A 13,405-nucleotide genomic window follows, 5' to 3' on the forward strand; every position below is an offset into this window, starting at 1 on the left:
AAAAACCTGGTCTAAAGTCAATAACGCAGCATTTCATTGTTATTTTAGCAGAGCGTTAGTAAAATGCTCCTAGGCTCGTGCACAGCACGCACACTATGCTTGTTACACACACAGGGACACACAGCAGCACACACACATGCAGAAGATTACAAATAAAAATATTACGGTGCAAATCCTCCATTATAAGGTCCATTATAATTATTATAAGGTCCAAACGCGCCTGTCTTTTAAAGGGAATGGGAGATGATCTCTGATTGGTTGATTGCATGTTACGCCCAAAACACACCTCTGATTAATGAAGACACTAAGTCCAACCCTTTAGGACCAGGCGCCCAGCGCACGGAGCCTTTTTTCCGCCGTCAAACTAGCAAAAGTGGATTTGGACACGCCCTAAACACACCTGCGCCAGGCGCTTCACGCTGTGCGCTTAGATGGTTAAAATAGGGCCCAATGTGTTTCTTTCTTAAACGCTACATGAAAATAATATTTAGGTTTAAGGTTTTTAAGATAAATCGGCATCTTCCTCTATACTGGGCAACATAAATTTGAACATCTCATCAATTTAAATCCGATAAAACGTTTTACGGGAGCTTCCTATGTTCTCCAGTTTGATATGCTTTTAATAGGACACATTTAGGAGTCAGAGTTGGTGAATGCTAACAAAGCAATTGTATTATTTTTGCTTATTTTTATTATCCAGTACAGCTGTAGATACCTATTCATCTTAGATTTGGGCAGAACCCCTTCGAATCATAATAAAAACATGGATAAAAGAGATTTCTGTGAGAACAGAAAGTTAGCGGAAAAGAAGCTTAAGCGTTATTTATGGTCGTGCGGAGGGTCCACACAGAGCTTTCGCCGTAGCCTACGTACGTGGACTGAAGTTTGTACTTGTGCGTTGGTGTGTGTGTGGGTCGATCTCTTTAAGAGAATAGCAGGGCCGGCGTGTGTGTGTGTGTGTGGGAGAACAAGTGAGAGAGTGATGGTGATTATCTTCAGAGCAAGTAGTGACTCTAGAGTCCTAGTGAGAGAACCAAAGTGTCTCCCCTGTTCTTTCTGACCACGGGGAGAAATCTGGAGCAGGAGAAGTTAACCCTCTCAAACCACAAAGTAGACAAGATGCAGAATGGCCAAATGACAAGAAAATGATTGTATGACAAGTAAACTATAAACACATTCAGATGTGTGTAATAAACACAACTGCTACCAGCGGTTCTTAGATTCGCTGAGGTGTAATCTCAGGCCCCAGAGCAGCTTTAAGTTGCCTTGGACATACTTCAGTCTCAAATCTACAATCCAAAGCAGGTGGTCCACAGAGAAATGAGATTGGTCAACCAAACTTCAGACAAAACTAAAGTTATGTCATGTGAGACTCACCTCGTGGGCTGAGTCAGGAATGCGTTTTTGTGGAGTCGGTATGCTGTGTAGCTGTTGAAGGAGCCCGGCTCCATGGAGACACCTTTAACGTAGCCGTAGGTCTTCTCTGTCAGGTTGAACGCCTCGAGCATCCGGAAGCCTGAAACACAGCAGATCAGGAGCGTTGCCTTTAAATGAGACCTCGCATGCACATCTGAATTCCAGACACATTTTAAAGGACAAGAGGATCTCTGATTTCTGTTTGGTAAGTGATGATTTTGTTTTTCCAAAATAGCTTCCTACGTCAGTGTTAGCACTTACCAGGTGAAGTAAATCCATTCAGGAAAATCAGGGGACACGCTGTGGAACAAGAAAGGAAAAAAAAAAAAGACCACAAATTCAGCAGCTGTGAACACTGAAAAGCACCCTAACCCTCCTGTTGTCCTCAGGTCAAATTTGACCCTTTTTCAAAAACTTTCTATATCAGAAATTTTGGGTTTCTTTTAACCAAATTGTCAAAAAAAAAAAAGTGACGTGGATGGTTCAATACAACGCCCTTCACAAGTCAAATAAATGATCAGTTCACTACTTTCATTGAATTTGGATGTTTTGATAAAAGAACGTTGAAAAGAGGTGAGAAAAATCTCAGAAAAAAGCTTCAAAAACGTGGGAATAAAACAACAAAAATGTCCGAATAAAAGTGACAAAAGTGTCAAAGTCGACAAAAACGTAAAAAAAAAAAAAGAAAACTAAAAATACAAGGCTGTTTTTCTGACACCATGAAAAGTTGTAAAACTTTTTAGAGACACAAGGTTCTCACAGGACATATGATGATGCATCGCTGTAGATTAAACTACCCAACAGTATATCAAGGTGTTAAAACGAGCACAACCTTAAACATCTACAGCAGGAAAATACAACATACACATTAATGCAGCAGGAATATTAATCCAACATCCGCTAGAAAAGGAAAACATAGGCGAAAATCCGGAGTGTAGAAAATAACGAAAGCAGATTCTTTTATATATGGAACGTATAAATTCTTTTGCCATGAAGTGTTGCTACTTCTACATGAGTAAAAGGTCTTAAATAATGTTTCCATAACTGGCTCTTTTTTTTTATATATATATATATCTCTATCTCAGAGCAGGACGTTTATTTTGTTGCAGTAGATAATGGTGCTAACTCACATGATGTGGCGGTCTCACAAATGAAGTTGATCAGGTTTTCTTTGATGGTGTCGAAAGCGTCAAAGTCGTCCACCACAAAGACGTGTCTGTCGCTGGGTTTGCTGCCGATCCCCTGCAGCTCCACGAAGTCCACATCGGCAACACCGATGGCGAAAACACTGTAACCTGAAGACGGCACGTAGAAATACACTCAGAATGTCATTAATACCAGATTGGTTGGCACGTTAAGAGGTAATCTATTAGTTTACTGCTTCGGTTTTTACTGCCTCCAGTTGCACCTAATTCTGTGAAATTATCCCAGAGCGGAAAAAAGGGGAAACTATCCACACACATCTGAACCAGTAATTTCAGTAATATGGCATTCAGATTGGTACAAGCTGTTTCTCTTCAGTGTGTTAACAGAATGTACTGTCCAACAAATAGTTGAAACGGGGCCGTGGATGCTAAAAGTTCACATTGCACTGACAGAACTTCAGTGGTCATGGGAATATAGATTAGGCAGTCATAAAGAAGCTGGTAGAAATTAGATTTATGTCCCATGTTGACTGAGATACTGTTGTATATTCTTGTGATAAACTGTGGATCATTAGATCATAAGGTAATAACTGAATATTCCAAGAGTTTTTTTTTTTACATTTTCTTCAAGTTTGGACTTTGAATTCATTCTAGTCTAGTTTTAGTTTAGTTTCAGGTTTTCAGAAAGATTTAGTTTTTTATTTATTTAGTTTTTTCAATTTCTGTGGTTCAATCTGTTTAATCAATTCGTGGTGTCTCCTGTTTTTCAGTAGTGAAATATTATGGCTAAAAAAACTGAAATGATTTGCGTTCATTTGTATTTTATCTTTAGTAGTTTTTTAAGCTCACAATTTAGTTTCAGTTTAGTTTTTCTTGGAAGGTTTTAGTTTTTATATAGTTTCAGTTTTTTAGTTTTGGTTTCCTATAATAACCCTGATCCTTGTAGGCCGTTACCTGCGTGCTGCAGCTTGGCAGCGTTCTTCTTCACCTCGTCCTGAGAGCGTCCGTCAGTGATCGTTACCACCACTTTGGGAACGTTTCTCCTCATTCCATTTTCGATCGAAAAGGCCTTCTCGTAGGTGTGTTTCAGCGCCGCTCCTGCTCAACAGAAGAAAACTGTCAGAAAAAAAAAACTGTCTGTCTGACTTACTGTCTCTCTGACTGACTGACTGTCTGTCCAACTGTCTGTCTTTGTGACTGATGGTCTGTCTGTTTGTCTGTCTGTCTGTCTGACTGACTGACTGACTGACTGACTGTTTCTCCGACTGTCTGTCCGTCTGTCTGTCTGTCTGTCTTTGTGACTGAGGGTCTGTCTGTCTGTCTGTCTGTCTGTCTGTCTGTCTGTGTGTCTGTGTGTCTGTGTGTCTGTGATCCAACCTGTCTTGGTGTTTCCTCCTCTGTAAGGGATGAGTTTAAGTGCAGACATGGCGACCCCTTTGTCCTGATAAGCGTTGAGCCTGAACTCGGTCTTGGCTCCGTCGCTGTACTGCACGAACGACACCTGTTTGGAAAGTCACGTCACTGAGGTTAGCAGGAAATCAGCTACCGTACAGGGAGATACACACACACACACACACACACACACACACACACACACACACACACACACACACACACACACACACACACACACACACACACACACACACACACACACACACACACACACACACACACACACACACACACACACACACACACACACACACACACACACAGAGCCCCCAATTACAGTTTGACCATCAAATAAAGCATATCACAACCTCTAACGTTAGAGCCTTGATTCTTAAAGTAAAACACACAAATGACTACTCTACCAGTTCAATTACAAGAACATGGTTGTGTAATGCAAGAAAAATACAATCAGGTTAAGTTCAGTTTGATTTTCCGCAAGTGTCACTGCTGAAAATATAATATACTGGAGAATTATATTAATATCGATAAATATACCCGATAAGAAAGCTTTTTAAATTGTTTCATGGCATGGTATAAATCAAACCTCTTCCAGCTAGGATCTTTTCTGGGTTAGGGAACAGAGTCGCAACTTGGGAAATGGGTTAAAAATATTTTGCAGCAAACAAAATATTTCTTTATCCAGATGGACGTCTTTAGAGATTTTGGAGAGAAAAAAACAGCTTGAAACAGCTGGAAGTATTTTTGAACAACTTTGTTTGTTTTTTTATGTTTTTTTAAAGATGCAGAGGGATTTATCTGTCAGAAAGACTGTCGACAACACACGAGAAGGAAAAAAACTACTTATAGACTTAATATATAAACACAATGTATGTATGTACGTGTACCAAGTTTTCACACTGAAAATATCTGTCAAACGTAAATGAAAACGTTTGGATGTCAATCAGACATCTGTCTCTGTTTATATTTTTATCATGTCTCCCTGTCTTATGTTTTTCAAAACGTTTGAATCAACTCTCAGACCTTTGTACTTACTTGTTAATTTATTTCTTATTCTTGCTTTTATTATTTTTGTATTTAAAAAATGTTTTACTTCTCTATTTCTCTGTACTTTTTTCTGTTTTGTGCTGCTGCAAAACACGAGTTTCCCCTTTGGAGATTGATTCATATTTTGCTGTATGTAAGGACTTACATTTAACCTGCAAATTTTGGTATTAATATACCATTAAATATACAAGTCACTCTCTCTGGAACAGTTTAAAAATATAAAGTCATCTACTCTATCACATAGCTGCAGGACTCAGTTGAAAAACCTTTAATTAACCTTAGAATAACTTTGGTTTCCCCCTTATTCAACTCTCTTTTGCCATTGCTTGTTTTGCGTTTATAAGTAAACTTTATGATTTAATCTTTTTTTCCACCCATCCCCCCATTTGTATATTGTACTGATGTCAGAGAGCAACCGTGTCTTGCTATTGGATGAATACCAACCTGCATTCCTGAGGGTCCGATGACATCGAAGGCAGCGACCATGCCGGAGACAAAGTGTACGACTTTGTTGAAGCTCTCCTCGCCGATACTCCAGGAGCCGTCGATGAGGAACACCACATCTGCCTTGGCACCTCTGCAGACTGAGGCAAGAAAAACAAGTCAACGTGGAGCTTTAGAAGTCCGCCGGCCAGACCGCAGGGCAGCATCGCAAACGCCAGCAGAGAATATGGCATCGTCACACGCCATCATTACTGTTTGTGAGCTGGAGCGCGTTAAAAAAAAAAAAGTCAGCTGAAAGCGTTCAGCAGAACAAAACGATTGAGAAAAATGACGTGAGAGTAATTATGGGCTTCACCGATTTAAAAACAACAAAAAAACACTGGCAAAACTCAACATTAAGCAACATTTGGTTACCAGAAGGGTTGAAAGTGAGCTCTCGTTAATGGGTTCCTCTCAGACGAAAACGAATTGGACAAAAAGCTTTGAATAATTTTTGCCTTATGTGATGCAGCACACTTTGTAATCTTAAATATGTAAAACAACTTCCACACAGTACAAGACACAAACGGATGACAGGTCTATCTTCCTTTTAACGGGCGTGTTCCCCTTCATGTGCCCTACAGAACATGTGGCGGCTATTAATTCACCGCTGGAACCGGTCAGATCCAGAAGGAGTCGGCGCTCAAAGCGTGGCCCGGGCCAAAACACGTTGCATTGAGGAGTTTCCAATCAGAGCTGAGCTTGAATGAAAAGACTCGACCCATTCAGTCCTGGGAGGATCCAGGTTTCACACAAAGAGGTTTTTGGGAGAGCGGCTCCGTTGGACCTGCTGTTTCTGAAAGTGGCACAGCATTACTGAGTCCTGGGAAGATGTTTTACTGTCTTTTACAAACCGCAGCAAACCTTTTACTAAATCAGATCTGTAAAGTTTCCATTTCAATTTGATTATCAACCGTGAATTAGAACAGCAACTAACGGTTATTTTCCTTAGAGATGCAAAGATTAATCGATTAGTTGTAAACTGTTTAATCGTCACCTATTTTGATAATCGATAAAACGGTTTGAGTCATTTGTTATGAAAAATGTTGACATTCTCTGATTCCAGCTTGTTAAAAGTGAAAATAGTATAATAGTGCACAATAGTTTCTTCTCTCCTCTGTGACAGTGAAGAGAATATCTTTTGAGTTGTGGACAAAACAAGACATTTGAGGACGTCCTCTTGGGCTTTGGAGAAACACTGATCCACATTTTTGACCATTTTCTGACATTTTAGAGACCAAACAACTCATCCATTCATCCAGAAAAGAATCAACAGAATAATCAACAATGGAAATTATCGTCAGTGCAGCCAAAATGTTAAAACTGGAACATTTTGGTTGCCTAAAAATGTCTTCGGTTCAGCGTTCGGTAGCACCTTGTCAACCAAAGCTAGCTAGCATGTACAGAGCTGGTTGAAAATCGGCAGACTTTCCCTTATCTGTTGCTCATATTATGCTTTTTGGCTTTTTCCCTTTCCTTTATTGTGTTATATATCTTTTTTGTGCATGTTATAGGTTTACAAAGTGAAAAAGCCCAAAGTCCGCCCCCAAAGGGACTTACCATCTCCAACAGAAAACACTGTTCACCAACTGCTCCAAACAGCTCTGTTATAGTCCAGCCTTTACTTCAGAGACAGACGTTATAATGCTCGCCTAGCTGCTAGCGTAGCACTCCCTCATACTCTGCTTCTGACTGGCTAGTAGTCCTTACCTAGGTACTGTCGGGGCACTCCCTCACTACTCTGCTTCTGACTGGCTAGTAGTCCTTACCTAGGTACTGTCAGGGCACGCCCTCATACTCTGCTTCTGACTGGCTAGTAGTCCTTACCTAGGTACTGTCAGGGCACGCCCTCATACTCTGCTTCTGACTGGCTAGTAGTCCTTACCTAGCTACTGAGCATGTGCGACTCCCAACAAAGATGGAACAGAAGTGAGATGTCTCACTCTGTAGCTAAAACCGAGAGCTCAACACACAGGGTGAAAAGAGGAGCTGCAGCAATGTGCAGTACAACAAAAATATGGTGTTTTTTGAAAATTAAACCATGTAAACCTATTCTGGTACAACCTCTAAATACAATTATGAACCTGAAAATGAGCATAATATGAACACTTTAAGGGAAAGTCTGCAGATTTTCAACCAGCTCTGTGTACTCCCTTACATGCAGATGAATGCCGGCAGTACCTGGAGATCCGTGTTTACCCACCGGTGAATCTCCACTGGGTGACTTGTGTCCGAAGGCTTTTTATTTGACAGCAAAGGATTCTGGGTGCCTTTAGACACTTACCTGCCCATCCTGGGGGGATGGTGGGTGGAGCCGTTGGGGCTGGTGGGAGCGTTGGAACTGGAGTTGGCTTCACCACTGTGAGAAAGACAAAAATAAAACGTTACAAACTGCCATCGACATATTTGTAATAAATACAGAACAACAGTAAACATGTCGTGTGATGAAGTCATTGTTTTGGCTGAAGTGAGATGACGTAAATCGAGTGTTTGGATAACGCAGAGTGTTTGAATCTCAGACCCTTTACAGTTCATGTTTTGACCGGGCGTGTTAGATAGATGGAGCATGGCGCTACATTCGTGTTTTTCATGTTTTTTTTAATATAAATTTAAGGCGACAAGCTCTCCACGGGTTTGTCTTTGTGTTCTTCCATCAGTGATGTGGAGGCTGTTGGTTTATACATAAACATCTCACTGCAGTCTGGCAGCATCTGAAAACCATTATACCGTAGGTGTCGTATAATATCTGAACTAAAATATTCAGCCTCTTTTTTCTTATGTTAAACAGCTATTTTGTAAAAATTTGTTTGTGTATGTATCGTTTAGTTCATATTAATGTTTACAGTAATGTTTGTTTAGGTATGCACCAACCACCAAGGCAAATTTCTTGTAAGTGTTTCATACTTGGCAATAAATTCTTCTCTGATCTCAAATATGTCCAGTTTGATTTTCATTTAACGTTTGGTAAGAAAAACAGCTATTTTTGCTCTAGGTCGATAATGAAGAAAAAAAATAAATCTGCAATTTGGGTTTGCATTTCTATATTAAAACGTGGAAATGTCTAGTTATTTCAGAAGCTGTGTACACTACATTCAGTTCACCCATTGAGTTTTAATTGAAGTAATTGATCAAGTAGGCCTAATGAGTGTGATGACTGAAAACACAGCAGATGTGTGTTTGGCGACAAACATTTCTTTTAAGGTTCCTTGAGAAACGTCTGTAGAGAAGATCAAAAACCTCCATTCTGAAGAGTCACTGTACATCCAAATGCAACACTTACATGTTCTCTCTTTTGTGCTGACTCCCGGACCCTCCAGGTTTGGGGTCTGAACGAAGACCGTGGCGTGGTACAGAGCATCAGGAGACAGTCCGTCAAAGCAGTACTGAGGCAGACCGGCGGGGATGGTGATCTCATGTTGTCCTCTGCTAGAGGCTGCAGGAGAAAGGGAAGATTTGTAGTCCACCAATCAGTCAGATCTTCTATATTATCAAAATCAGACTAACTGGATTATTCTGAATTAAATTCCACTGATATTTTACATATCACAACTAACAAATGGAGATTTGTTTTCATAACCCCCTTAAATTAAGTCAAAGACAGTTCACTGGAAAGATCCTTCACACTCTCGTCCTTCGTTCGGCTGTTATCTCAACCTTTGAAACCAGAAACCATCTTTGAACAAGCAATGTTACTAATCTTGGCGGGATAAAACAGGCCCCCAGAAGGGCGCTGGGATTTAAGGCCAATTTGAAGAGACGTCTGTGAATCAATGGATACATTTTTTTGAGCGTCACAATCCCCGCAAAATGACTCATTTCGCTATTAGAATCTGATCCATTAGGTTCGATAACATCGGGACAGTGTAGAAGAGCCGCACGATTAAATAATTTATTCCCCATTCAAGTTAGCTGAGCACTTAACCCGGAAGGGGGTCAGCCCTATGTTCCCACAGCCCAATGGTCCCATGGCCCTATGTTCCCACATTTCTAAGAAGTTTCTTAAAATTAGGCCCTATGTTCCCACAGCCCTATGTTCCCACATTTCTAGGACATTTTCAAAATTAGGTCTTGTGTTCCTACATTTCTCTTCAATTTAAGCTCTATCCTCCCACAACATTTTGTTAGGGTTAGAGGGATAAAATCTGATACAAATTTAGGAAAGGAAATGTGAGAAGATAGGGCCTTATTTTGAAATAAAATCTTAGAAATGTGGGAACATAGGGCTGTGGGAACATATGGCTGTGGGAACTTAGGCACGCTCCCCCTGGAAGTTGTCGTCTCGGCCGGTGGAAATCTCTAGTGCGTCTGCTCTATGGGTGGCACAGTGCGGAAGCACCGCCAATCGTTTTATACATGGCAGTTGAATTTTTCTGGCTTCATGCACCACTGAGCAACTCTGTCAAACGCTGTATTCAGGTTTTATACATCCATGGGATAAACAGACGTTTCACCGCCTCTGTTTAATTACTGCAGCAACAGTATATTCTTGTACTAAATTAAAGTGGTACAACGTGTACTAAAACATAGGACACCTTAGCGGATCATTTTTTGATCATTAAAACATTTTCAAGGAACTCATAGATCATATTGAAGACACTCAAAGGGAAACGTGCATGTACAGTAACTGTAGCCACTAAATAAAAGAGGGCAGGACACTGTGAGGCAGAAAAGCTCCAGAGTTTGTACTGGATGGCTGAACATTCGCAGGTCCAGCCTTGTAAAGCACACCCAGTGGGTTTTAAACAATTTTTCAGCTCTGAATCATCATGAAAGATTAATCTAAGTGCTGAAAACCAGTCCGATAATTATTCATTATATGCATCTCCAGGGGTATGATAGCATTAATGATAATTACAATGACTCAAAGATTACTTCCCCAGGTGCTTACACTTCTGGCTTTTAAGACTAACAGGCCCGCTGGATTATAATGTTGGCAACTTCAGGCTGTATTTCAGCTTTGCAAATGCCAAAAAATATTTTTATTTGACGGCATATTTCCGTTTCTGTGGTCCATTAAAGTTTTTTTTTTTTTTTTTTATAAAAATTTGGTTTGTTAAACAGATCTGGCATCTTTAGTTACTTATAAAAACCTCTGACAGTTAAGAGTTAATAGTTAAGTTTGAAGCTCTGAATTGCTTTTTCTTGTTCATTATTTTCAATTTATCTTATCGGATTTGCTGCGAAACATTTTCCTATCTCTTGTTTTAAAAACTGCTTGATGAATAAAGTTTAAATAAAACTACTTGTGACTACAGTTGTGTCTGTTACAAGCCACCATGAGAGAAGAGAAAGACTATATTTGAGCCTTTGGGCGTGCGTTCACGTTTGTAGTTCTGTCAGTGTTGCTGTATTTTTCTATTATGTTGCTAACGGAGGAAAATAAAAGGTTAATGCCGCTTCATCTGAGATGAACAACACCCAGAAACTGACCCTTCCACTGAAATGTTTACATGTCTGCACGTCTGGGCAGTGATTCATTGATAATAAGGTTTCCTATTTACACTGCACGTTCTAGAAAGTGCAAACAAACAAAGCATGTTTATTGCAGAGGCAGCTGCCGTGGATGAGGTTTGCTGCTTTTCAGTGTTACAACTCTTAAGTCAGAAGGATTTCATCATTCTCTGTCAAAAGGCAGAATCCAGCAGCTCCACTGATGCAGTACTTTCAGAATGAGCTCGGTAATATCAACAAGTTTTGATCGAAGTCACCTAATATAAATGGTTCTGGGAAAACACACATGCCTCTCGCTCAGATCTACTCCAAAACAGTGGCCCTCATTTATCAAGATAACAGACATGCGCAGATTTGTTCGAGAGTGATGTAGACAAAATATAATCGCTGAAATATTTCAGCTGGATTTGATTTTAATTCTTTAAAACTGGCAGCCACATCTTGTTCTTCTTCGGACTAGTTTTCTTGGCTTTTTCATATGGAAGCCCATTTCCACCAACGTGATGAAAAAATAGATCCTGTAAATCATTATGAGAAACTGGAAATGATAACTTTGTATCTTTTGATAGAGTAGTATCTCAAAATAATGTGACATTTATTTTAAGATACTAAATATTTATTTTGAAATAGTAACTTATTATTTAGATATTTTAAGTCAATATTTTGAGATACCAAGTCATTAATGTCAGATACTAACTCATTTTCAAATACTAAGTCATTATTTTCAGAGACTAAATTATGATTTTCAAATATTAAAGGTCCCATGGCATGAAAATTTCATTTTATGAGGTTTTTTAACATTAATATGAGTTCCCCCAGCCTGTCTATGGTCCCCCAGTGGCTAGAAATGGTGATAGGTATAAACTGAGCCCTGGGTATCCTGCTCTGCCTTTGAGAAAATGAAAGCTCAGATGAGCCGTTTTGGAATCTGCTTGTTATGAGGTCATAAGGAGCAAGGTTACCTCCCCTTTCTCTGCTTTGCCCGCCCAGAGAATTTGGCCCACCCATGAGAGAGAGACATCATGGCTTTCAAATGAGAAAAGTGGCAGTTGGTCAAGGCCACACCCCCACCCTCCACCTTGCCCCCCCCTCTCTCCTCCTCAATAGCTACAGACACAGAAATGGCACATCCTAAGGAAAGCTCATTGTAGGACTGGCTCTAGTGGCTGTAGTTCTGCACCAAGGCTGAATTTCGGGAAAGAGACTTCAGATACAGTATTAAGGGACCACTAAGGTCTATATAAAAGAGACTTCAGATACAGTATTAGGGGACCACTAAGGTCTATATAAAAGAGACTTCAGATACAGTATTAGGGGACCACTAAGGTCTATATAAAAGAGACTTCAGATACAGTATTAGGGGACCACTAAGGCCTATATAAAAGAGACTTCAGATACAGTATTAGGGGACCACTAAGGCCTATATAAAAGAGACTTCAGATACAGTATTAGGGGACCACTAAGGCCTATATAAAAGAGACTTCAGATACAGTATTAGGGGACCACTAAGGCCTATATAACAGAGACTTCAGATACAGTATTAGGGGACCACTAAGGTCTATATAAAAGAGACTTCAGATACAGTATTAGGGGACCACTAAGGCCTATATAAAAGAGACTTCAGATACAGTATTAGGGGACCACTAAGGCCTATATAAAAGAGACTTCAGATACAGTATTAGGGGACCACTAAGGCCTATATAAAAGAGACTTCAGATACAGTATTAGGGGACCACTAAGGCCTATATAACAGAGACTTCAGATACAGTATTAGGGGACCACTAAGGTCTATATAAAAGAGACTTCAGATACAGTATTAGGGGACCACTAAGGCCTATATAAAAGACTTCAGATACAGTATTAGGGGACCACTAAGGTCTATATAAAAGAGACTTCAGATACAGTATTAGGGGACCACTAAGGTCTATATAAAAGAGACTTCAGATACAGTATTAGGGGACCATTAAGGCCTATATAAAAGCATCCAAAGAGCACCATGTCATGGAACCTTTAACTCATTATTTTGAGATATCAACTCATTATATATATATTTTTTAAGTTTCTCATAATGACTTACAGGATCTTTTTTGTTCAATCACAAGACTTCGTTTTTATCCTATTCTCTTCTCTTACTGGTGGAAATAGGCTTCCATACTTTTGAAATATGAAGAAAATATGAGCGGAGAAGACCTTGACAGTTGGTCCAAAGACAGTTTTTCCGCTTCTCACGACCGTCTCAGAACCAGTTTGCATTTCCACTTGAGAAGAAACAGTTGAGTGATTTAATGGCCTAAAAGCACCGTCTGCTGCCTCTCACTGGGACGGATTCTCAGGCGGAGGATTTCTGATCCTCTGGTAGTGGTTACAGCTATCATCTGTCTCACGCTAGCAGACCCATATTTGTTCTGGCAACCCGTCATAGCGGCCCGAATGGCTAATGACTACCATAT

At 40.0% G+C, this 13,405-nt stretch overlaps 1 protein-coding gene across 5 annotated transcripts in view; it reads right to left on the reverse strand.

Moving 5' to 3' along the window:
* col12a1b (collagen, type XII, alpha 1b) overlaps positions 1–13,405 on the reverse strand; it is a 153,423-nt gene that overhangs the window by 29,671 nt on the left and 110,347 nt on the right. For all 5 annotated transcript variants that reach the window (XM_039782832.1, XM_039782833.1, XM_039782831.1 and 2 more), the window contains 8 exons: positions 8,785–8,937; positions 7,789–7,863; positions 5,466–5,605; positions 3,939–4,062; positions 3,516–3,659; positions 2,547–2,711; positions 1,678–1,716; positions 1,378–1,516 (listed from right to left, as the gene is read on the reverse strand). In XM_039782832.1, the coding sequence (XP_039638766.1) occupies positions 1,378–1,516; positions 1,678–1,716; positions 2,547–2,711; positions 3,516–3,659; positions 3,939–4,062; positions 5,466–5,605; positions 7,789–7,863; positions 8,785–8,937 (979 nt within the window). The remainder of the gene's footprint in view (positions 1–1,377; positions 1,517–1,677; positions 1,717–2,546; positions 2,712–3,515; positions 3,660–3,938; positions 4,063–5,465; positions 5,606–7,788; positions 7,864–8,784; positions 8,938–13,405) is intronic.

This window comes from Perca fluviatilis, chromosome 18 (genome assembly GCF_010015445.1).
Source record: "Perca fluviatilis chromosome 18, GENO_Pfluv_1.0, whole genome shotgun sequence".
Lineage (NCBI taxonomy): Eukaryota > Metazoa > Chordata > Actinopteri > Perciformes > Percidae > Perca > Perca fluviatilis.